The sequence below is a fragment of the Anser anser genome, assembly GCF_964211835.1.
Source record: "Anser anser genome assembly, chromosome: 5".
Classification (NCBI taxonomy): Eukaryota; Metazoa; Chordata; class Aves; order Anseriformes; family Anatidae; genus Anser; species Anser anser.
This window is the reverse complement of record NC_139725.1, coordinates 29,930,981-29,956,413: the sequence shown is the minus strand read 5'-3', so window position 1 is coordinate 29,956,413 and position 25,433 is coordinate 29,930,981. Positions and strand designations below refer to the sequence as shown.

Genomic DNA, 25,433 nt, shown 5'->3' with positions numbered 1-25,433 from the left:
GACCAACTTTGAGGATCTAACAAGAACATTAAGGATGACATCGAGGCTTCAGCAGGCTAGCTGTGTGGAAACTTCACAAAAACTATGTGAATTTAGAAAAGCCACTTTTCACCTGTCCACCAGAGCAATACCAAGTAAATAAAGGGTTTTATATATCAGCACTCCATTTCCTAAATTGCTGTACGATATATGATTACCTGGGAACCATGCTCCAGTCTGTGAATGAGGAATGCCTCACTGCTGCTCTAAGTCAGGGCTTAAGGAGCTGCTGTTCAAAAATCAGGAAGCTCCCACAGAAGGTTATAGCCTTGTTGGCCAGAAGGGCTCTGGGAGGCTCTAGTCCAGCCTCCTGTTCAGAGCAGGCCTGTCAACACAGCAAGATTTGATCAGCTGTGGCTTTGTATAGATGAGTCTCAAAAAACTTCCAGGATGGAGATCTCTCAACCTCTCCCATTGCCTGTTTGGTAAAAAATCTCTCCCAGTGTTCAACCCGAGCTTCCCAAGCTACATATTATGGTTATTGCCCTGCATCACTTCATCTGGCACTGCTGAGAAAGGTTTGGCTCTGCTGGGCTCCTCGTCACTTCTAGTCATTTCTGAAGAGGATTTTGTCCCTCATATCACCTACAGAATGAAATCGGTTCATCTGCACAGGGCTTAACTCTGACACTAACAGATGTTAGATTCATTCCCTGGACAGCATTGCCGTCAGTCCCGGTCAGTTCTCGAGGACTGTTCCCATAACGCTGTCATTCAGAGGGCAGAAGCAGTCACTCACCTCTAGGGTTTTCTGTAAGGACTCTGTCAGGCTTCGCAACTCTTTCTTTTCTTCCTCCACTCCTTTAAGGGAGCGGGCCGTGAGCTCTAGCTCCCTAAAGAAGCAGAAATTGTGACAGCTATTGCAGGGGAACACTAGCCCCACACACTTGGACTGTGCAGGCTGTGGACTTCTAACGCAGGACCTGCTACTGGTGGCTGGTATGGGCAGTATGGGTCAGGAATTTCAGACAGGAGTGTGCCTGACCTGAAAGCATCACACCTTGAACACACTACAGGCAGCCAGGAACGTGGCTGTGCCTCCTGATGGTTAAACCAAAACCAGCCACTAGCGTGCTTCTCTAGTGAGGACAGGACCATGGGTACAACTGGCAGAGCCCAGACTGGGCAGTCGTGTCAGCAGGTGCAGATCTATGAAAAGAAAAATAGTTTGGAAAACCTTACCAGCTTTTCTTAGATGCTATTTAGGGAGGGGGTGGGAAAAAAAAAATAAGAGAGCAATTGCAAAAAGCGCCTTTTCAACACTTGGATCCTTCCTTTTCTAAACACATTTGTTACTGCTGCTTTGCATAGTGTAAGTCTCAAAAAGACAAAATTATTCTTAGTGAGACAACTTCAACCTCCACCCTGTGTCATCCAGCTGAGCATGAAGAACCGGACTGAGATGTCTGGAGCCCACATGGCTGGTGAGAATACAATGAGTTGTATCAGGTGCTGAAATCCTCCAGCACCTGCCAGTTGCCATACTGCCCCAACTAACCTGAGGATTGCTCACGTCCCAGCTCCTTGGAAGTGAGGTTGCTGGAGGCCTGAGCAACAAATGAAATTAAGCTGTAACCTATTGGTCACACAACTGATAGCAAGTGCAAGTACACAGATCTCAGCCATCCCTGTTGTGGTCAACATTGCATTTACCTCCTTTGTACACAGACAAAATTGGTGGCTTTTACCCATTGTTCTGATTCACAGCCACACTAGCACTGCTACTGAGGGAGCCGGTGTCCTTTTCCTGCCCTGCCCAGTTTGCTCCCTTACCTCTTGATCTGCTCCTGCTCCAGCCGCAGCTCCCGTACCACCTCTTCAAACCGGTGCTTCTCCGCTTCCAGAACCTGGTTCAGGCGTTCCAGTTCCTACACCAAAAGAGGAGACAGGAGTGTACTCTGCCAGCACACTTAAAAGTCAGGAGCAGCTTCCCTGTTAACAAAGCCTGTCATTTTTCATGTGCACTATGCAGAGCCATCAGGTGTCTGATTTCAGCACGCTTTTGTCCAGGGGCATTTAGAAGGGACTGGAGGTTGATTGAAGATTTCCAGACATTCAGAAGACCCCAACAAATTATCAGGCACCTGGAAATCCCACACATGCTGCCTGCACAGATCAGCTCTGCTCCATGTATACAAAAGGTCCAAAGCCTCCTGGGAAAGGTGGGCTCAGCATACACATAGCCTTTCCTTCCAGGCACCCACACGTGCAGGCACAAAGCCTAGAGAGGAATATGTCAGCATGGTACTTGCACCAGCTCAAACATGGCACTTGTACCAGCTCAACCTCATTTTCCATTCCCACTGGGACAGGAAAAACACAGACTGCACAGTTACAGCTCTGCAGTTTGGTCAGCCTGTCACTTTGGACTAATAAAGCACTGCTTAAAGATTTCTGATTACCTCAAGCTAGCCACATATGGTGAAACAGTCTCTTCTAGTCTAGGAGAAGCAGTCATACCAAGACCTACCAGGGGCATTTCCCAGCCTTCTCTCCATCTGCAGAAGAGGAGATAGGGACAAAGCACAGCAAGGGTCCACCTCCTGCCCTAGCTGCTAGGCAGATCTCCTGCCGCAGGCCCAGGAAGGTCGCAAAACAACACTGGTGCCAGATAAATTCATAAGACTCTTGCTCCAGGACATGCACTTGACTCCTGCTCCACGTGCAGACACATGGTTCAAAGTGCTTTCCCAACATATTGCTCTGAAGCCTTCAGGCTCACAGCAGGTCAGACCACCGCAGTCCAGCGAGCTATAGAGTCTTCTGTCATAACAAAGTCCTTCACGCTAAACTGGCCCCATCTGCTCTTCCTGGGCAATGAAGATACAGTGAATGGCTTTGTAAGGACAGAGATTTGTTCCAGAGTCCTTGGACAAGAACATTTCCCTCCCTGTGGCTGCAGGTAGTGCAGCAGGCTACCTCACCAGACAGGGATGTCTCCTTGTAAAGGCAGAAGTAGCTTAGCACTGGAGAAGTGTCCAAGCCACCAAGTGTCCCTTAGCTCTGCAGAAATGTAGGCAGGAAAAACACAGGCCCGAGAATTCTAGGTCAGCATTGCTGTCTTTTGCCAAAGAGGGGCCACAGTCGTTCTGGATTAATTGGAGAAGAGAACACGGGGCAGTTTGTAAGACTGCAACACAGTGATCTATGTCCTTAAGAGTCATATAAGAGGAAAATCCATTTACAAAGCAACTTCACAATAACTTTATGATGGTGGTATAAAAACTACTATAGATTTGGTGTAAATACATGAATGAACTGTGTTTATTATATTAAACAAAAAGGTTAGGAATAGCTTGAAAAACAATAATAAGCTTGACCAGTTAAGGTATAATAGTCACATCTAAAGGAGTGGCGCCCTGGTCTTTCTCTAGAGCAATGTTTGTTATTGTCGCCGTCTCTGTTGAGTCCAAAGAACAAACCTGACTGCTTTTTGTTGTTCCTTCTTTCTCACGATGGCATCCCTACACCAGAACAATGTCAGGTCTGTTTTCTAACTCTGTAGACAGACAAGTCGATTGCCACAGCCTTCTTGAACCCACCAAAGAGCAAGTATTCAATTCACCTGGAGACATCAGCCCGTGAGGGGTGCAGCAAGCATGCTGTGTGGAAAGAGCCTGGGACGGGGGATCAGGGATACCGCTCCACGGCCCATCCCGTGGCACAGCCCTTATTTCTCTTTTCACCCACAGGGCCCAGGGAATGGCAGGAGAGTTTTGGCTCTGCTGCTTCCCTGTCTGGACTCTGGCGTACCCTCAAACCAGCAGCTTCCGACCTCCCAGCCCTGCCCCGTGGAAGCAGAAGGGAATTGGTTTGTGATGAACACTCACCTCTTTCTGCTCCCTCTGCAGACACAGCTCTTCTGTTTCTTCCATCAGCTTATCTGCAAACATACACACACACAAAGGCCAAACGCAGAGAAAAGCAATTTATATCCCGGGGATGTTTATAAGCATGAAGCACTGACGGGAGCTTGTAAGCGCAGCGTTTTCTATTGCTCCATGCATATCTGTTTGAGAGGCTCCAAAGGCTGAGATGACACTAATGGGATGCTTGGTAATTTCCCTCCTGCCAAATAACTTAAACTAAGCAATCATATTAATGTGTACTCCTTCTAAGGGTTCCTCCCAAGTGCATTAACAAACTAACCTTCGCCACCCTCTAGCTGAGCTAGGAAAACATCCTCAGCTCTGCTTCACACATAAGGGAGAGGAGGTACAGAAGGGCTAAGTGGGCACGCGGGGTCACTCACAGCACGGCAGCAGTCTGTTCTCCTCATATGTCTCAGTGCCCTGCCCTTACCCTCCCAGCACATCACCCTCTCCTTTAACCCCTCTAGGTTAAACTAGGAGAAGAGGTCTCCCACCCTCCCTCAAGTCTAGAGGGGCCTTCAAGGCATACTCCAAATAAACTCTGCTGAATGCACGGGGAGCTGCTGCCCATACAAACAAACCTCTCATTGTACTAAGCCTCACTAGATTTACTAGATCTTACTTTACTTAATTCAGTAAGAGAAAAACTTTGCCCTGAAGTCAAAGGCCTACAGGGCCCATGATGAAACATGAAGTAGACACGTCTGTCTACTCGGTTTACCTTGGATAAGGAAGGTATTTAGGTTTATTATTAAGTTGTAAGGTAAAAAGCACTGTGGTCTGTTAGAGTTACAATAGGCTTTGAACCAATAGGAAAAAAAATTGTTCTGGGGAGGTTTAAGTTGTCCTGACCATGTGTATGTGCAATGTTAAATAGAGAGAAAAGTATAATCAATTGTTCTGTGATACGAGTGTAAGGGGAGTTAAGTCAACAGAAAACAGCACTGATGGTTTATTCTGGTGATCCTAAATCATATGAATGAATCTACGTGGATGTTAGATGGCTTGAGACTAAAAAGAGGTGTTAAATAACTCTTTGGAGCTATTCCCCGCAGTGACGTCTTAAAGCCTCTTGTTCGTCGTGCGCCCATTACACACGCCTTGAGTAGAGGCTTGCTTGTTTTTAGAACTGACATTGGGTTTAGTCATGAAGATTGATAGCTGGGTTTTGTTGTTACGTTTCTTTGTTTTGTTTTACCATACGGACATAAATATCTAGGATAGCTTTGTGTGCGATTATGAAGAAGGATGATCTTAATATATTTAAACAAACCTAACTGCAAATAGATTATAGTTGCACAGCCTGGAGAAATCAGTCCCCTGGGAAACCTGGATCCCAGCTCGGCGAGGAGGGGAGATGGAAGGTAACCCCGTGGGGACGCAGGGAATTCCCTAGAGCAGAAATGAAGGGCAGTGTTTCTGTTCTCCAAAGATCCTTGACCTGGTGCCAGTAGGAATGCCTGACATCGAAACTTAACTACAGGATGGACACAGATCACTGACAATGAGGTTAATGAGGCAGAAACCTCATCAGTTAAATAGGAATAAATATAGAATTGCTGTCAAAAGAAAGTAACCAACTGTGAAAATTCACCAGCTGAGGATAATCTTGTCAAGGACCAAAAAAACCCAGTGAAATATGTATTTTACATTCCACGTGTCTTTGGTTTGCCACAGAGTGCTTTTTCCTCTGTTCCTCCATCACCTTGTCTTTTATCATACTGTGGTCCTCTTCAGCCTTAAGCTCTTTGTTCTGCTCTGGTGTTTGCAAAACAACATTTTGACAAAATTTTCTAACTTTCCACCTGTCTCTCCAGGTCCTCCTCTCAGCACTTCCTATTATCTCTGTGATCGCTGTGTAAGGTGTGGAGCCACCAGGCCAGAAAGGCTATTGCACCTCTCTTGAGGAATACTCCACCTAACTTAGGAGCCATCTGGGTTAAAGAGGCTGCTCTCCTTTGGCTCTTGCCATAGGCAATGCGGGGAGTGACGGCTGCACCTCTCAGGGCAGTCAGAGCACCCAAAGTATTGCTATCCAGAGGTTGGTTTCTGAGTAGGGAATTGGACTACGTAACCTCCAGAGGTTTCTTCTAGCCAAATGGCTATTTTGGGTTTTACAGCATTTAGAGGTAAGAGTCTCCTACCTAAATATTCCTGTTTCTCCTTGGCCAGCTGCAGTCCCTGGGCTTCCAGGCTCTCGATCATGGCTTCTCCTAGCTGGGCATTCTTCCAGGTACTAGAGAGAGCAGCCAAAGCAGACAGTAAAAGAGAGTTAAGGGTCCCACAGAGAGAGGCAAAGGGGCTCAGCCTAGCAATCTACCAAGGAATTTAAACACAATCTCTCAGTGGTGATCGTGATTCTCTAGATTTTTCTCTGCAAGTGACTTGGAGAAGTTTTCCTGATGTTCAGTAAAAGGAAGTTTACAGGAGCTGTACATCAATACCACACAGCTACTCAATTGTTTCTCCAGTGCTTTGGAGATTTCTATACTAAGCCTAGTCTTGAGCGCTCTCCAGACCAACCCAGCACATGCACAGCCTCCAGCTGCAACAGGATGTACCTGGAACACATTAAGTGAATCCTAACTTCTCATAGACCAGTGGCATTGTCTTCTGCTTTTCCAATATTTTGCTGGTTTAGCTACTTTTCCACTTCAAACATTAACTACTTATTGTCCCCTTCCCACAGCCTTGTATCTCCAGCCTTTCTGGTATCCATCCTGGAACCAATCAATCCCTCCTCCACTCGGTTTGTACGCCACTAGAATTTGGTGCCTGGCCCTACATTGAGGTAATTGCCTCTCCCTGTAAAAGCATTGAGGAACCAGAGATAAAAAAAGCCAAATGAGAAACTGGCAAGTACAGAGAGTTAAAGGTAGCAGGCATATTCAAAGAGTACCTTGCATTATTGCAGCACCACTGGCCAGAGGATCTCAAGGTCTCTTGAAAACATTATGAAACTAAGCTGCCTAAAAGGCCTGCGGAGCAGATGCCCATTAGTGACTGAGTTGACAGACAGAGTAGGCTTCAATACAGAGACTAAGTAACCACGGACACAGACGTACAAATCAAAACAGAACCAGTTTGCTGTTCACTTCTATCCACGTTCCATTAGCAAACAGCACCTACACACATAAAATACATGAAATGCATATGTAAAATCAATTCCAATCTATTTATATATAGGTGCACATACAGGAACAGCAACTGCTGCCCAGAAGTTTTCTCATCTTTGTTAAATCGTAAGGGAGCCTATGAATATTAAATACCTGTAAGCCTTCCTGCATCAGGCCTCTTTGTGAGCCATTTGAGACTGTAGCTTTTTGGAAACCGTAAGTTGGCAACCTCTTACAAAACAATTTCAAGGCAACCTGTACTTTGTCTCTTGCAAAAGCCAGACAAATACGTTAAACACGCGTTACCCCAGGGACCAGGCAACTCACACTTCTAACAGCCCAGGCACTGCCTTGTGCTCTTTGCAGGCGGCTGGGTTTCTGTTCAGCTAACGAGCATCCAGGATATTTCCAAAGTGGAGAGGAAATTAGAATGCTAATTAAAAAGGTGATGTTTTGCCCACAGGTAGACATCTTCAACCTGAGTGAGAATATGTGGGTGTGAATGTGTGTTTTTCCACTAATGTGCTCTGATGGAGGAAGAATGTGATCCCAGAGAACCCAACAGCAAACAACTCAAGCAGGGGAGGTAGAGTTTATCATATAATTACATGGAGGGTTTTAAAATGGCTGCGGCTTTTAAGGGGTCTATTCATTAGATTCACTTTTTCAGTGCTTCCTCCCCAGCCTGACAAGTTTCCCTGTCTGTAGCTCAAAGGTAGCAACACCCACTGCTGTGTAACTTGCCAGATATATCCATAGCACTGTGTAGTATTTAGGCTTTTATTCCTTTTATCTGCTGGAACCAGTGCCTGAGTGCAACCGCACCTGTAGGGAGGTGCAGGTGCTCACTATGGCTGAGGGGGGAGCAAACTAGTGCTTTGTTATTTTGTTCTTCTTACCACGTGAGCTTTTGTTAGAAAAAGCCACATTGCTTGAAGTGCTGGAAAGCACAGCATCAGAAAGGCTGATGCTCCTTTTGCAGGTGGGTGTCCATACTCCAAGTCCTTTTGAGGTGGGGACACCTCTGCACTTGTGCCTGCATTTTACCTTTCCTGGGAGCATCTACAACCAATTTCTGGAGGCACTTAGTACTTCGTGGTCCAAAGGATACGTGGACCATGCTCCCTTTACCTAACACCCCTGGCTGGATCATCATCTGTATATGGGGATGAGGAGACAGGGACACAAGGTATGGCCCCACAGGGAGACGGACTATATGAAGGCAGAGCTGCCCCAGTAGGTGGCATGAGGGTCAAGAGTGTAGTTTGTCTGGCTTAGATGAACAGAAATAGGGAATGGACCTTTGCTTAGGAGACAATAGGAAGCAAGTAAGAAATGGCATCATGAGGGATTTCACACACATCAAGTCAGCAGTAGAGGTACCTGAGTTTGAATTGGCTCTTACCCTGAAGTAGCCACAAATGTCTTCCAGAAAATGAGGGAGAAACAGGACAATCCAATTTTTTCCTCCTTTCTCAAATGCCAGGTCTTTTTTTTTTTTATGCCAATCACAATGCAAAATGGCTTCAGCAGCACATCACGTGCTCTCATGTGGTATGGCAACAGTTGGCACATTGCTCAGAGGAAGCTCTTGATCTTATCCTCAGCAGGCCGCATCCCAGCTCGTGCCTTTCTCCGCACAAAAGAGCTGGTGATTTCTTTCCCATTGCCCACCAAGTCTCCTGGTAGGCTGTGCAGGGACTGCCACTGCAGGCACGGAGGGCTTTTGTATTCCCACCTTGGTGCTTTCATGGAAACATATACACACTAACATAGATTGTGCAATCACTGCTTTTTGTCACACAAAGGCCATCATTGGCACTAACCAAGCAACACAGGGGCTGCATCTTTCTCCACTGCAGGTTGCAGAAGCATAGAGGGGAAGCCACCACCCCGTTGCCTGTTTTAAGCTCCAGTGCTGGAATATTGGGGCAAGGCCTGCAGAGGAGGGTGGCTCTGAAACAAGCAGCCGGGCAGGGGTTGCTTGTGAGAGCCCCATATACACCCCTTCCCTCCCACATGCACTTGGGAGACGAATTTGGCCCCCAAATTACTGCCTATCTGAATGGTAGGCTCTGCCCTACAAGTTTCTAGCTCTGCAAGTTCCTACCTGCCCAGGGAAATTCACATCCCTTTTTAAGTGCTACCTCTTCCCGCACCTGCTGAGACTCAGAGCTTCTGCTAAGCCCCAGGTCCCACATCTCTGAGACCAGGGAAAGGGACAGCAGGCCCCAGATGACAGCCCAGATTTGTTAGCCAAGGGTCACTGCACTGCACACCAACACAGGAAGCTTTCTGTCAGTTTTACAGAGTTTGTATTTTAGGAAAGGGTGGACCCAGGAGTCAAGTGAGGGTCTCACTGGTCTTGGGGAGCTTCTCTGCCTCCCCACAGTCCTTCTAGTCAGGCTTTTTCCTCATTATCCTTTATACATCTACAGAGCAGATCAAAGAGAAGAAGGAACAGAAAGCAGCTTACACTTTTCCAGACTCCTGCAGCATCTCCAGCCACTGAGCCTGCTCAAACTCTGACTCGGCTGCTAGAACAATGTTACCCTGGAAGAGGGAAGGGGAGGGGAAAGAAACCCAGATTAGAGAGGCTGATGCCTTACGCTCAGGGCACGAGCTGCACACAGCTATGGCAGGAGGAGGCTCACCTCTGCAGGAGGCATCACGCCGGAGCGAATACGGCCCAGGCCTACCACACATTCTTGCTTGGAAGGAGATGCACACAGCAAGAGCTCATAGAAAGAATGAAGGGATAGGGAGGGAATAAGGGGAAATGAGCTCTTGGGCTCCCAGATTTCCATCTACTGGTTTGCTAGTATACTAAACCCACTGTCAAAAGGAGGAAATTTCCTTGTTGGCTGTCAAAGCAGGGGCAGTAGCAAAGCCTTGAGGGGACTTTGTATGCTAAGCCACCCTCTCTCTCCCAGAATAGTTTGCCCAGAGAGGGTACACAGACATTGGTAGAGTGGGAAATCCAGCTCTGCTCACGAGCAATAAGTGCTTTTGGGTTTTGTTTTTCTTGAGAAGGAAAAGAAATCTACTTACATGGAAGTCTTCATGAGAGATCCTTATGGCATAAGGCATGCTGGGCTCTTCTTTGGGTTCCACGATGCAGCCCCCCAGGGGTATGACACCCTGGGGATGAACCAGAGCACTCCAATCAGTCAAAGTCAAGTATCACCCTTAACAATTAATCAGCTGAACCACCACCCTTGGTCACTCTTGTGCCTATGCCCTGCCTTGGACATCCTGGGGGGGGGGTGATATACACAGCTCCTGAAAAGCAGAGGGACTCCCACCACCACCACCAGGAGACCTCCAAGTGGTATCTGAAAGGACATAAACATGCATTCAGCTTGGAGGGGAGGTTGCTGGCTAAAGCACGGAGGTGGGAAGGTGTTTTGTCAAGGAGAATGTGATCTCTTGACAGGGGCAGACGCTGCAGAGTGGTAAGATAGCACATAAAGGTTGTGCATCCATTACCCTTGTCAGTAGGTCAATGCCGCGGACTGACACAACTCTCACTTTTTTTTGGACGCTTCCCCAGATCTGTAAGCTTGTGCCTTACCTCTTCTTAACTTGATAGTCTAATGAAAAAGAGAAGCTAGGAACAGAATAACCCTTTCTCCCTTGCTAGCACTGCTCACCTTGGGGTGGATATTGAAGTATTTATTGCTTTCAAAGTTCTTCTTCTCACTCTCAGCATAGTAGAGCAGGAAACTCTCCTTAATGATGAAGAACCTGTAAGACAGAAAAGAAACAAAATTCTGCTAGAACAGAGCTCTTCGTTCACAGCACAAGAAAATGCCCACCTATAGCTGCTTTCTGAGCAGAGAAGTTGACCAGTCCCACTCAACCTTCACGCGGGGTGCCTCAACTTCCATCCAAAGGCAAGTGCTAGTGCTTAAGCAGTAAGCGCTACATTCAAGTGCCTTGTGCTTCCATACTGCACACGCTGGTGTTGAAAACAAACTATGGCATCATTTACTGGCAGGGGAATGGGACAGCAGTCTGCATCCAAGACAGGATCCCAGCCAAAGTGTTTTGATGTCTTGACCTGTGTGTATTCTGTCTAGCCTACATGGTGGCTTCAACCTATTGGAAGAGAGCTGCTCCATTCTTTAAAAGGCTCTCACGTGGGCTAAAAGCAACTAAAAGCTTACTTTTGCAATCACCTCCCTGCTGCCCTTTGTCCTCTCATTGTCCCTTGCCAATGTAAGCCAAGAGGGAAGTGTTCCCACTGTAACACTGAGTCATATGGCAGGGAGAGCCACAGGGGAGCATCCTCAAGCGACTCTCAAGGCCATGTATTCGTCATGAGAGCACTCAGAAGCAGAAATAAATTTTAGAGATATTTTTAAGCAGAGATGTTGGCAAAGTCTCCTAACACTGGCCTTTGTAAATAGAAAGGAAATTGAATTTTCTTCTCATATGCATCACATTAAGATGTGCCTTGTTATGCACAATTAGCCTTAGGTATGTTCTGACAAGCACTGCACGGTAGCCACAAAACATCACAGCACCTGTAAATCAAGCCTCTAATTTACTGGAGCATGTCCTAAAATTGTAATTAAAGGAGTTCTGCTTTTAGCCTATTTGGATGTTCAAAATGCCCCTAGGAGAGTGCCTCTTCTCTTAGAAAATTGATGTTGCATTTACCCTGCAGGCAATGGCATAGGGAAGAGAGATCTGACTTCACTTAAATTCAGCCTAAATATCTGCAGCACTCAAACATGCTGAAAAGCAGCTGGAAGGACAGAGAATGGTTTAGTAGGGAGCTTTCAGACAAGTAAATGACAAAGAAAATGTTTTGCACTGTTCTGTAGAAGGACCTGCAGCAAACTCTGGCTGCAGGCCTGCTTCAAGATGTTTCAGAGTGGCAGTCATTGAACACATTGAGCACATTTACACCCAGGAACATTCACAATGCACAAAGACCAGCAGGAATTCAGGTGCCCTCAGTTTTTTTCTTTCTCCTTGCCCACTCATTTGTATCCATTTGTGTGGACATTGGAGGTGGGAAGAAGCAGCCAGCTTGCTGCCTCAGCAGGACACTGTCTTCTTGCCTGATGCTCCAGGAACATCACGGTTGACTGCCTACCTTCACCGCTTGTTCCCAACCACAGCCTTGCAAAACCTCTCTAGACAGCACAGCGTGACTCAGTGCAAAAAGCACTCTTCTGTGCTGAGCTTAGTTAGTTAGTAGAGGACCAAAACGGTGCTTGTGCCCCATGCAGCCAGTCCAGCAAGGTCCCTGAGGAGGAATGAGTACCACTCGCCCTAGTACGGGATCTCTATCCAGCACCGCAGAACAGTTCTCTCATGACAGCAGGCAGGGACACGGAGGAGCATCCCAGAGGAGGGGTAAGCCACTCACACAGCTCTGAGACACAGGCAAATACAGGCCATTTGGCAGATTCGGCACTAGGAGACATGCCTGATGGCGTGGATTCACCCAGGCTCCACCTCTGTGTGAAACAAGGATTGGTATTTTCTGGTACATTTGCGTTAACAGAAAAGGCAGCCGTGATTCCTGCATCAGGATTGGAGATGGCCCCATGGGAGTCACTGTCTGCCCACTGATGGTAGCCCTGGAGCCCCGTCCAAGGCAGGCACCAGAAAGGTCCCCACAGAGCAGCCAGGGCTTGTTCCTCCTGCCCATGCCATTTCTGCCAGCAGCAGCCTTGTGCCTTCTTGTTTCATTTTCCCTCCCACCTCTTCTCATTAACTCTCTGGGAAAGTCTTCATGTGAGTGGTGCATCGTCACCGTATCTCTAATGCCTATTTTGTTACATACTTTTCTGGATGCTCAGTGTTCCTGTTAATCCCCGTATTATAGGTTATGCTCCAGTGGAAAAACAAGCCAAAGCAAAAACAAGAGCAAAGCACAGCACTGATCTCCCAGAATTGATGTGCCTCTGGCGGATTGATGAACTTTCAGATCCCTGACCTCACGGATGCAGAAAGAATCCATGGGGATTTGGAACGAAAACGGACAAAATAAGAGTTTTAAAAATACAGGAAATAGCAGGAAAAAATAACCAAACAAGTAAGGAAGAACACTGGAAATCCAGTTAGCTGGCGGACTGCTGCATTTGTTTATATTCTCTTTTCTATCTTTACCTGAAAGGCAACACCTAAAAACTCGAGACTACCACTTCAGCTTTGACTTTCAGGACAAACTCTCTGTACAAAGATGCAGGGATAATTAATAATAATAATTAATAATTAATAATAACTGGGAGAAGGGAAGTTGCAGGACTGCAGAGGCAGATGGCTGCAGCAGCACCCAGGTGAGCAGGAAGGCCAAAGATGACCAAGGGGGAATGGGAGAGACACCCCAAGGAGTGGGCCTGCGGGGCTGGGGACGCTGGGCATGTGTCTGAGTTCGGCACAGGTGTGACAGGGAAAGAAGAGGGAGTGGAAAGATGAGGGAAACCACCGAAATGGCAGTGTAATTAAACCGGGATAGAGGAGGGACAGCAACAAGCAGTGACTTGGTGCGAAGGCAGAGATGCGATCTGCCAGGATTAGGCCTACCGGACACATATGGCAGGCAGAGATACTGATCTCTGGGGATAGAGGGCTGTCTTTGTATCGCAGAGGGCTAACGAGATTAATTAGCTAATCTTTGAGAAAGTTTTTGAAGCGGCAGTGGCCCAAGCTAAGTACTTACATTACCACACTGCAGCATGCTGGCTCTGGGTCTCTGGGCACCAGCCCAGGAACACACACAGCAAATCCCAGGCCCGCTCCCTCTCCTTAGGGACAGATCGAGAAAACTACGGGAAAAGGACACAAGTGCTGTTTGTCCCTCCTTCCAGCAGCAGCCTGGCACCTCCAATGGGTATCAGCACACTTTGCCTTTTGTTCTCTACTCTTTTTCAGTTCCCTGTGTTCCTCCTTGCTGTGGACAGCCGCTCAGCCGATGCCCCCTGAGCTGTCCCCCTTAGCCTTAAAGGGTCACAGCCGAATGGTGACAGACAGCTTAGAGACTGACACTTCTGTGTGGGGCTGGGGTTACTCGTGGTAGAGGAGGATGTGTCACTTCCAGCCCCGAGGGCTGCGGTGCTCCACCAGCGCCAGCGCAGGGACACACCTCGGGCTTTCATTCCAGACTCCGCTGACGCTGCTGCCGGTACAACTTGTGTACCCGGGAACAGCCTAAACTGCGTGCCGTTGGTTGGAAGGAAAAGCGAGTGCAGCTTTGTGGGAAGAGGAGGAAAGGGACTATGGCTTTCCAAAGCCAGAGAGCACTACTCAGAGATAGGATGCTGCTAATGAAGTCTCCAAATCAGGGATTTCTATCACTAAGTCACCAAAGCTCTGGACACTCTTCCTGGATTTTTTTCCCACTGATTTGTAATCCATCAGTCTCCATCCTTCCTATAAACACCTGCTTTTCTTCTCAGCATCTCCTGCAGCACTGTTGCTACAGCTAAATGAATGGGATCGAGCCAGTAAACATAGTGCAGCTCTTAAAAGCCACACAGAGTGAGTTGCATGACTGATGGCCTGACGTGATCGATCTTCCTGCTTTATCTCCCTTCGCTTGGAAAGGCTTTCCTCAGGACAGGGACTACTACCTCTGTCTAGTGCAAAATTATTCCACAGCTAAGGCATGGCCTGTAAATACTAAATAGATAAAATGAGACAAAATAGATAAAATCCAATATTTCAGGACAAAATCTGCATTCCTCAGAGATCAGATCCCCAACTGTATCTAGCAGTAGGGTTTTGTTTGTTTGTTTTCCACTTAATTTAACCAGAAAGGGAAACATCTCTTCTTCGTTTCACATAATAATGCACTTAAGCAGCTGTGCCTTGCTGGGCATGGGGGGTGGGAAATTCATGAGACTGCTCCTCATCCCCCCCATAATGGCTGATGGATAATGACACGCAAGATTTTTGAGTTTAGAGCGAACCTGTTCTGTGCCAAGAACTCTCTCTGCTTTCAGAGGAATTTCAGCAAACTCTTAGAGCTTGTGGCACGGCACGGCCCCAGATACGCTGTGCCAGAAGCTCTGGGTTCCTCGCACAGGACCAGCGCCCTGCAGCCCTCACCCAGCTGCATACATCCACGGACTGCCAGGGCCCGGGAGCCACCCCACTGGGCTCAATAGAGCAAAAGCCAGGCTGCAGAAGAGCCCGATGTGCTGGGGCTCCCCCAGGCAAACCTGTGCCTTCTCTGGCCCCTCCGACCCCGAGGCAGGAGGGCACCATCACACCACTCCTGTGTGCTCCCCCTGCCCTGTGCCGATGCCTCCTTATGCTCTGCTGCCAGGATCAGCCCATTCTTGGACCAGCTCTCCCATTGATCCTCCAGTCCCACAGGCTTTTTGCTCTGGAAGCCGCTCCTTCCCAGCCCTACAAATGCCCAGGAGTCATCTCCCATTTACCAAACACCTTCCTGTCCCTGTTCCCCCGGGACCCTCAGTGGCCGTGCTCGCAGCCAGCCTTCCACGCTGCCCCACGCCTGCCTCCCCGCCTCCTCCCACTCGCCATCACTAAAATATTTACAACTCACTGAAGATGGGGATGACTTCTAGGAATAGAACAGCACTAAATAAATAATGACAGAGAGAGCAGAGCTGGGCCATTTGCCTGTAAGAAATTTTGATTAGGAAGAAAATCTTTTAAGAATGCGTCCTCCATAGCAAATTACCTTCCCCCTATGCTATTTTGTCCATTTCTCAGCAGCACAGTCACGTCAGCTTCCAGACACCATTCATTTAAATAGCAGTGCTTGTGAGCTGAGCAGGGAACACCGACACAAATTCTGTCCTTGGTGAAAACAGGCCACGCGTTCAGAAAAAAGAGCACAGAATAAAACCTGCATGAGTCCCAGGCAGCCACAAGCGCAAAACCACTACCGAAGTAACGCTTTGATTCCTTGTGTCTACACTTCAGCAAAAGGCCGTGCTGCTTTTCAGCCCCAGGAGTAGCTTGGGCTTCCTGGGCTGCCTTTTGTTAGCAACTCATTTCTGCCTTTTCCCAAGGGAAATGGGGGGAAAAAAGGAAAACAGTATTATTTGCATTTCTGGCACAGTTTCCTCTGCTGATATCTACCAGAGGAGGTAGTACTACCAAACTGCCAAAGGAGGGCCAGTACTATTATTCTCCTTCTAAAGTTCACAACAACAGCTCCTGGGTCACAAAATCTCTGACAGCAGCAAGGTGAAAACACAAGTTTCTCTGCTGCTGGCCTTGTAACTGAGCGGCTTGCCAGTGACATGAGTCTGCCTCCCAGGAATGCCGGACGGCTTAATCCATAGGATCGTGTACCCCCAGCGAGCAACAAGAGCGAGCCGTGCCGTGCTCCTGTGCGCGTACCCATCCGCGACCAACGCTGCCTCATCATTTGATAGCTGCTCTCCCGAGAGGCTCAGTGCTTCACCATACAGAAATTGTGCCAGCTTTGCACCTCAGGCTGACCCATCACTTCGGTGCGATAGGTCATACGTCTGCCCTTGGCAATGTGCTAGCAAACCTTTCAGACCCCTTTCTGGATGCCCCGTGGGCAGACGGAGGAGAGCACACTGGGGTCCGAATCTCTGAAGCAGACACAGGACAGCAGGGAAGCTCTGCCGAAGCTTCACCCCTCATCCCTGCCTGGCTGGCTGCACTTGAAAAGAGTCTGAGCACGCAGCCAACTCACCCCAGCACCCCTCGACACCCGTGGCTTACCTCCTGGACCACTTGGCCGACTGCCTCCCAAAGGGTCTCTTCCAGAGCACGCCGTACAGCTGCACTTTGGTGCTGATGTCCAGAGCATCCGAATCTGCCTGGTCCATGGACGGAGAAGGGGACACAGAGCTGGATTTTGAAGCAAACATTGTAGATGGGTTTGGTTCCAACTCTCCCCCCTCTGCTTGGCGGCTCCGGGAAGCCGATTATATGCGGCGAACCAGAAGGATGCACCCAGCCACGCCGAGCGGCAGGCGGAGAGACTGGGCTACGGTCTGAATCAATACCGTGACTGCTCAGCACTCAGTCAGTAATTCGCCCTGATGCACAGATGATGAGTTTCCTCATTGCGTATGGCTTCCCGATGCATTAAAGGCAGAGCACATCCCAGCCCGAGGAGAAAAAAAAAAATAAAAGGAGCAAAGAAAGCCTGAGATCAGGCATACAGGAGGCAGACAGCTCACCAGACAGAGAGCAATACCATAAGCCAAAGGACCTCTGCACCAAAGGCAGCCTGGAAGGTTATTTCACTTGACATTGCAGCTCCCCAGGCAGGAACCAGGGCGAGACGTTTTGCTGTCAAGCATCCCTTACTCTGACGCACACCCCAAAATCTCACGCTTGGAGGCAGCTGCTTCTTATTTTTCCTCCAGAAAAGGGGATCAGAGCAGGAGCCAGCGAGCTCAATCAGCTTCTCTCTGCCCTGGGGAGGATTTTTCTGTGCCAGGCTGGCACAGCCCACCCTGGGACATTGACGTGGCTGCTGGGTCTGAGCTGGGCAGCGTCCAGGCTGCCTGCCTGCCTCGTCCTTAAAGGGCTGCTCCTGCTGGGAGGTCAGAGATCAGAAAGATGCCTCCCCCTGCGTTTCGGGGTCCGCATGTGGCAGGCACAGCCCCTGCCCTGCCTCCTGGGTTCCAGCTGCTCCTCAGCCACAGCAGAGATGGAGGAATACGGCACAGGGCTCGGGTGAGCCTCCACTCATCTCTCAGTCAGCACTCACACGACGAGATTTTGCTCCTGGTTCCTAAAGACCCCATTTTGGGGTATCACACAATCAATACGGATGTATACATGCTGTGAGACCACCACTCCCATTTTGGCCTGTACCGTCCCATTTGTACTGACGTTGATGCTGTAATTGCCAACACACCAGCAGTGCCGTTGTTCAGAAGCAGCACCCCACAGCCTTGCAGTTTAGGAGCGAGGGTTGTGCCACATCACAGCACCGAACAGGGGCCCGCTCACCTTTGCCTGGTGACAGAAAGCAGGAGCTTGGAGAGCACATCTGAAGCTGAGGAAACACAGCCTGCCTGCTGCGCACGGGCTGCAGCTGGTATGGGAGAAGTTACAGATGCAGGTCCCTGATAAATATCGCCGTCAATGGCCTGATGAGAGCCAGCAACCCCAGTGCTTTGTTACTTACCCTGGCTTTTTGGGCCATACAGGATGTGTCAGGTGGCGTAACAGCTCAAAGTGGCATTGAGGGACAGGGTGGAGAGCAGGGGGCAGCAGCATTTACTGCCTCATCTCACCTGAGCCCCAACTCAGGAATACCTCGCTGTGTCACAGGCAAGCAGCATTAACGCTGTGGTGACCATCCCACCCACTGCACTATAAAGAAAACATTCCTCATAACCAGAGCTTCAGGAGAGGGGAAAGTTTCCCTGGAATTATATTGCACAAATAAAAAAATGATAGTATTCTGGGCCCAGCAACACCATCTTAACTTATAAATGCACTGGGAAAAGCCACAGAGCCCCTGCATAAAGATGTCTCTGACCCTGGACACCAGCACCGACACAATGATTTATAGCAGTGACCTGCAGCGAGGAAAAACAGGCTTTCCTTCTTTTTAATTTAGAGATTAAGAGAGAAAGGACGTCTGTGGCTCACAGTGCTGGAAACGCAGATACCGTCTCCCCTAGGCCTCCGGGCCAAGCAAGGCACAGGGCAGTCACAGCACACTTTATCACAGGAGGCAGCTCCAGGGGAGGGGAAAAGCAACTTGCTTACATCGTCTCCAAAAGAGCTAGAAACGGGCAGGAGCTAGCAATGCTAGGGTAGGAATTAGCAGCCGGGTGAATTCTGTAAGCACTGATACCTGGGACAAAGCAATTTGTAAAAACTGGCACACAGCATTTCCAGTATGCATGCGCTAATCCAGTTACATTGGGGGCCTGCTTGAAGGAAACAGTAGGAAAGCAACCCAACAGGTTGCAAGTAAGGCAAGCGACGTTTCTCTCACAAACAGAAGGTAAGGGCCTAAGGGCCAGCCTACAGGTTCTTCGGCATTACTTCTGCCAGGAGCCAAACTTACTTCCACCGGCCAGGAATTAGACATCAAAAGAACAGTCTCACAAAACCTGGTAGGGAAAAAGGGTCCACCACAAGGCAAGCAGGGAGAGCCAGGTCCTGCAGAAGTGTCCTCTCCAAATCCCAGGAGACAAAAATCCTCAAGGAAGCACAACCGAACAAGAAGATTATTTTTTGCTGTGAGATCTTGGTGAAAAATAACAGCCCCAAAGCACACAGACATTTATATGACCAGTTTGGGTTTAACCTGGGAGCTCATCGTTTATACGAGGAGGAAAACCCAAGCATACTGGGCTTTAGCAGGATAATCATACAACAAGTGCAAAAATCAAAGTGTGGCCACGGTCTGCACTGGAGGTAAGGGAAGACCCCAGGCCCACAGGTCCCTTCCGCACTGCTGTGACCACACGGATTCCCCGGCCCTGAAGCGATGCAGAAGAGGACCTGAGGGATGATCGCAGGTAGAGCTAACCCATGACAGGAGACTGGAAGCACTTCACTTGTTTAAGTGAGAGCTAAGGGGAAAAATTGACTGCTCTCAAGTTTCAAGAGCTCTTTCCCCTCTTAACGTATTAGCAGAGGTCGATGCCTGCAATAAAGCCAGCGAGCTGGAATTGGCCGTGAATAAGCAGCAGACGCGCACCCACCACAGGCGGGGGGCCTGAGGTGCTCGGGCACAGGATGAGAGGAGCAGAGGTGAAGAGCCATCGCTCGGCTGGATGCTACAAGCACAGCTACCTGAGGCGGCCGTGCCTTCCAGGGGTACGGATTAGGCCTACCCTCTTCCTCCAAAACATTTTTGTTGCAGAGTAATAGTTTAAAGATTTTCCATGGATGTTATATTCTCGATGGCTCCTAGGGAAAACACAGCTGCACGGCCTGTGGAGAAAGCACCGGAGCTTTGCTCAGAAAACCTTCCTGCGGGGAGACAGGTTGTACTGACAAGCAAATTATTTCCCTGCTGCTGTCCCTAGCTTTCCTACGCATCAAGCCAATACAATTTTGCTTAAACAACTCAGAGACATACAGCAGCACGAGCTAGCAGGGAAGCAATGCTCCATCGCCACAGGCCACCCTCCGGCTAGCGGTGCCCCCTTCCAGTTTAAGGAAGCACACGCTGGATAACCCCAGCCAGGGAACAGACCTGCATTTCTGGAAGGTAAGAAGTTATTCCTTTATGTCCTGGGCAGCCTTACAGCAGCACTTTACACAGAAAAGAACACACCAGTCCTCGGGTTGAGGCTAGAAAATTGAGATTTGGACAAGAGCTGCTGCAGTCGGAAGGGTTCAGCTCTGGCTCTCCAGTTTGGATTCGTTTTCCTCTTACAGCTTTTGATGGCTGTTTTCACCCAAAGGCCCATTAGCAGTTATGGGAGGTATTAGCGGGCATCTGGAGCAATGAGGAGACATTTAAAAAAAAAAATCCAGCTCAGGTTTCATTTCCGATGTAACATTCCTGCTAAGGTAAAATGCCACATTTACCTATCAAAATGATGCTCCAGCTCCCCAGATACACAGCTGTGTGCAGGGGCAGCTTTAAACACAGCAGAAGCAACCAGCACCAATCCATCTCTTTCACGTGATCCACTGATAGATTTTCTTTTGCACATGATTAAATTTTTAACGTCAGATGGGAACTCGGAGCTGTCCTGCAGAGCTCAAAGCAAATGGGCATTAAAGCAAAGAGCCTTTGTAGATTTATAACCCCATCTGACGTGGCCCCATGGCCTCAGTAGTGTGGTCCAGACAAAGCCCTCCATGAGCCCCTGCCATTCAAACCCTCCCAGATCCATTTTCAGTGACCCCTGAGTCTTATTAATCAAATCATTAGCTGGGGATATAAGCACCACTTCAGGAGGCTTACAGGAAGACAGAAAGTAAGATGCCAGTTTACTGTTTATTGAAGAGTGAAGGGGTTTGATAGCAAGCAGCTCGTCCAACAGCTTTGCGAATGGCAAGCATGCACAGCCTGGCTTTTTTGGGGGTAGTTTGCCCAGGGACTGACACCAAAGTCAATGGCCATTTCTCTCATCATCTAAAAGGAGACTGCTTTGTTGGTGGTGGGTTTTGTTTGCTTGTTTTTGTTTTAATCCTACTCGAAGATCTCTTCTGGGAGAAGACTCATTCACTCTGGTGTTTATTAAATGAAATGTTTCTGCTAAGCAGACACTCCCAGGGCCTTCGGAGTAACACATCGGAGCCGTAAGGTGCCTCTGACAAAGCTCCTTCTAGAAGACAGCCCAGAGTCTTCCTGAAACGTTCACGTGGCCTGCATAAACAGCAAATGCTTAGCACTGAACCAGTTAAAGAGCTTCCAACCCACACCTGGTTCAACATCAGTCAAAAAAAAAAAAAGCTCCTTTAAGAGCACTGAACCCAACCCCAAACCCTGCAGCAGCAGGGGTAGGAAGTTGCAGAGGAAATATCTCAGGAGGTTACACAGCTCAGCAGCAATTGCTTGGTGAGCTCTATGGGAAGCTTTCTGCATAGGAAACATGCAAGCCATGCTAGGGACTGCACACAACATTCATACACATGCCACAGCAGTAGCACGGGCTACTGAAACACACGAATTTTAAGACTCCCATGCCCCTTGCAGCCCGTGGTGCCTGGACACTCAGATATCTCACAGACCAGAGACAAGACGGGTATTTGGAGCAGCTGTTCTGGGCACAGCACTTCAAAGGGGCAATTGCTTATTCGGTCCTGTTAATTTCGAGCACGGAACAAGCACTGTGCTTGTGATGTGGGCACTGAAGCAGGGCTCGGTACACCTGGGCTCAGTTCCCAGCCCTGGCAGGATCTCCCTGACCGAAGCACGTAACCTCATTTCTCTCACAGCGCCTCACCTGCGACACCGGTACCAACATCCAGACCACCACAAGCACACACACACACCCGTGGTAGCTTGGGTACAATGGTGCAGGCCTACTTCCTACGAGGTGTTTTTCAACTGCAAGAAAATTAGAAATTGATTGCAGTCTGCTGACTTCCACCCGCTTTGTACTGTCTGGTCCAAAAGACCATTAACATCCACAGACTCCAATGCAAACTACAACCATATAACATAAGTAATTACTGCAGGCACAGGATGGGCACACAAATACAGAACAAGCACTTTTCCCTTTATAATTTTCCCTTGGATTTCAGATTTTCTTGATGCTGTATATGGTTTGGTGTCAGCCATAATGCAGCTTACTTTTCATTAGCTCTACATGTTTTCTGATTGAGGCATTTTTCTTAATCCAAGATCCACTGCAATGGCTTGTTAGTCTCCAGACATTTTAGACAAGAGAAAAATTGCTATGGTAAAAAGGGTGAACGCTCTGCAATGCTGCCTGGAGGGACATTTGGATGAGGTTTGCACATATCAGTAGAAGAATGGTTTAATTTGTAAGCTGGAACAATAGATGACAGCTCATCTTCTTGCTGCAGTGCTCATCCCTAATGAGTCTGATAAAAATGCTTATGAAAAAACATTTTTTTTCCTTAAATGATGGAACACTGTACAGCCATCATCAGAACGCCTGCAACACCACGGTTCCTCCATATTTAAGCTTGCAGGGGTAACTCTTGTAACATAAACACACCTAAAACACCTCCTCCTTCCCCACAGCTTCACAAGGATGGACACCAGACCGCTGCAGTTAAGTCTCCAGATAGCCAGAAAACATTTTTATTAAACACATTAAAAGTATGCTAATATACTGCATAATGTTTCAGCATTAAAACTGAGCTTTATTTGCAGAAAAAAACAAGAGCCTATTTGACTAAGTGCTGGCTTCTCATCTGCCTGTGCCAGCTACAACAGCAACACTGCCATTTGTTTCAGTTCTCTCACTGACTTCACGTTAATCATGTTCTCCCGTAATTAAGGCAGCATAAAGAGATGACACCTTCCTAACCACAACTCCTATGAGCTATCAGAAAAAACAACTCAGAAGACTGCTTGTTGCTTGAGTAAAAGAGCTAAAGCATTCCAGCTGTTAAGGTTACAGGACCTTAGATAAGCTTATAGATAGCAACCACAGGAGAAAGAAAAAAATCATTTTTTTCTACTGAATTACTTCTAAAATCAACTCCGAGGCGATTGCTTGAAGGGATGCCTGAAGATCGTTTGCTTTGGGAACGAATACCTTCCTCATTCCCTAACGGCAACATTCCCCTTCCTCTGAAAGGCTATGCCTGACAGCCAACCCTGCTTACAGGGCAGGTGGACGGCATGGAGAGCAAGAATATCAATAAACCAAGTCAAGCCGACATCTTACCCTTATTTTTAAAGGCTCTCACAAGAGAGCTATCCCCAGTATGAGATGGGCATACTTGAGAGCATCCAACAAAGAACCACCTAGAAGGAGAAGGAAGTGAGCACCTCTCCTTGCGAGGAGAGGGCCGGGACTGTTCAGCCTGGAGAAGAGGGAGCTCAGGGGGATCTCATCCGTGTATGTAAATACCTGAAGGGAGGACGTAAAGAAGGCGGAGCCAGGCTCTTCTCAGTGGAGCCTTGCGGCAGGACAAGAGGCAACAAGCACCAACACGCAGAGGAGGTGCTGGCACAGGCTGCCCAGAGAGGTGCTGGAGTCCCTTGGAGCTCTCCAAAAGCCACCTGGACGTGGCCCTGGGCACCCTGCTCTGGGTGGCCCTGCCTGAGCAGGGCTCGGACCAGGTGGGCTCCAGGGGCCCTGCCAGCCTCACCACTCTGCTCAGCGCCCTCGACGACATCCAGTTAGCGCCTTCCCACCACGTGCTGACCAACCTGGCACTGCCAGCCACAACGTGAGGGAGGCGAAGTCGATTCCTTCGTTACCTATCCATGAGCTCCTTAAGGGGTTGCCCCACTCCCTAGACTGCTCTAAGCAGTTAACGTTTCCTGAATTGCCCCAGCTGATGGTTTCCTGGTGTTTTATCACCAGAGGTCAAATGACATTTTCAGACCACTTACTTGCAAAACTGCTCCTCCCTGGACCTATACACAGCTGTGAAATGCCTGTGCAGGTGTTTCCTAATGAACTGTCTCGTGACCTGCAGCCAAATCCCTATTTGTTTCTTTCTTACTTCAAAGATCCCAACTCTGCTTCTCAGCCTTGCACTAAATCCTGGCAGTAGCCATAGCACCCATCTTCCAAAAAGTCACAGCACACAACGCACAGCTGCCTGGATTTCTGCAAATCTTTTAAGAAAGCCTGCAAACCCTAAAAATATGTCCTAAAGCGTCCAGTAGCGAGAAAACAGGAAAAAAAACCACACATCCTGCATGTTTTTGCTCAGAGGCTAACAAAATCTATTTTCAAAGCTCTCCTCATATCCCCTGCCTACCCATCACTTAAAAAAAAAAACCACTTAAAATTTAAATTGCAACTATTCTTTGAAACTCAAAATTATGTCAGAAGCAAATAAAACCCTTCCAGAGAAATTCAGGAGCCTAAGAGGACAATTTTCCTTCACAGCAAGAACAAAATCTGCTCTCAGTTACAATGACTACAACCACTGGGACTAAAGGGAAAGCTTACATCGCTGTGGTTTAACACTGCCTTTCAGTTCATTGTATGTGGCAGGAAGCAGGTAGGCTGCCTTCAAGAAAAAACGTGACAACAGTGAAGACTGACAACAATACGAAGAGCTGTGAACAGGTAAGCAGCAGGATCCTGTGGCAGACACGTGGAAAGCTGAGCTGTGAGAAGGTGCCCGAGAACAGCAAGAGGGGAGGAAAGACACAACAAGGGCAAGATTTCATAAATCGTTTTCCCCCATAACACAAAAAGCAAAAGGAGGCCAGGGTTTCCTCCAAAGTAGGGGAACTCATATTTTTGCATAAGTATTTAAAGTTGACTTGTCACCCACACCACACACAGGCACATCAATAAGGGAGGCTGCTCTGTTACAAAGTACCTCGTGCTGCGTTCTTCTGGTGAGTGTTGGCATTTTGGTTTGGGGGCTGGCGAGACTTTCATTCCAACCTGCGCTCTCAGTTTTCTTTAGACCTAGCAGGTCCTCATCAGCAATCTTGAGCCAGCCATCTCTTCACGACCCTCCAGACATCTCTGCCTTGTAAGCATCCGAGATTTTCCAGAGGGTGGCGGAGCTTCAGAGCAACGCCAGCTCCTAAGCACTCGGCGGGAGACAGAAGTTGTCAAACGCCCCTCTTAAGCGGAGCTGTCAAATCCCGTCTGTATTTATACCTCTAAAATCATTCTTGCCATGTCCAAATCAACACGCTAGACTGCCTCCCAACGTGCAGTCAGTTTCATGCTTCACGTTTCCAAGTGCTCAGACATTATGAAGGGAAGCTGCAAGCACAATCATACAAAAATAAGATGTACTGTCTGCAGTGCTTGCATCCCATTTAAGACTGTCATTTCTCTTTGTTCGAGCTGTCACAAAACCCCATGCAGTAAATGAA

General features: G+C 48.3%; 1 protein-coding gene across 2 annotated transcripts in view; it reads right to left on the bottom strand.

The window, feature by feature from the left end:
* Positions 1 to 25,298, bottom strand: part of PLEKHD1 (pleckstrin homology and coiled-coil domain containing D1) — a 32,834-nt gene extending 7,536 nt beyond the window's left edge. For both annotated transcript variants that reach the window (XR_014584719.1, XM_083836817.1), the window contains exons 1-8: positions 16,721 to 25,298; positions 10,681 to 10,774; positions 10,079 to 10,168; positions 9,504 to 9,580; positions 6,056 to 6,147; positions 3,870 to 3,922; positions 1,813 to 1,907; positions 779 to 872 (exon numbers count right to left, since the gene is read on the bottom strand). Coding sequence is in view for 1 of the 2 variants with exons in the window: in XM_083836817.1 (XP_083692943.1) it covers positions 779 to 872; positions 1,813 to 1,907; positions 3,870 to 3,922; positions 6,056 to 6,147; positions 9,504 to 9,580; positions 10,079 to 10,168; positions 10,681 to 10,774; positions 16,721 to 16,869 (744 nt within the window). In the remaining variant the exon portion in view is untranslated. The remainder of the gene's footprint in view (positions 1 to 778; positions 873 to 1,812; positions 1,908 to 3,869; positions 3,923 to 6,055; positions 6,148 to 9,503; positions 9,581 to 10,078; positions 10,169 to 10,680; positions 10,775 to 16,720) is intronic.
* Positions 25,299 to 25,433: the final 135 nt, after the last annotated feature.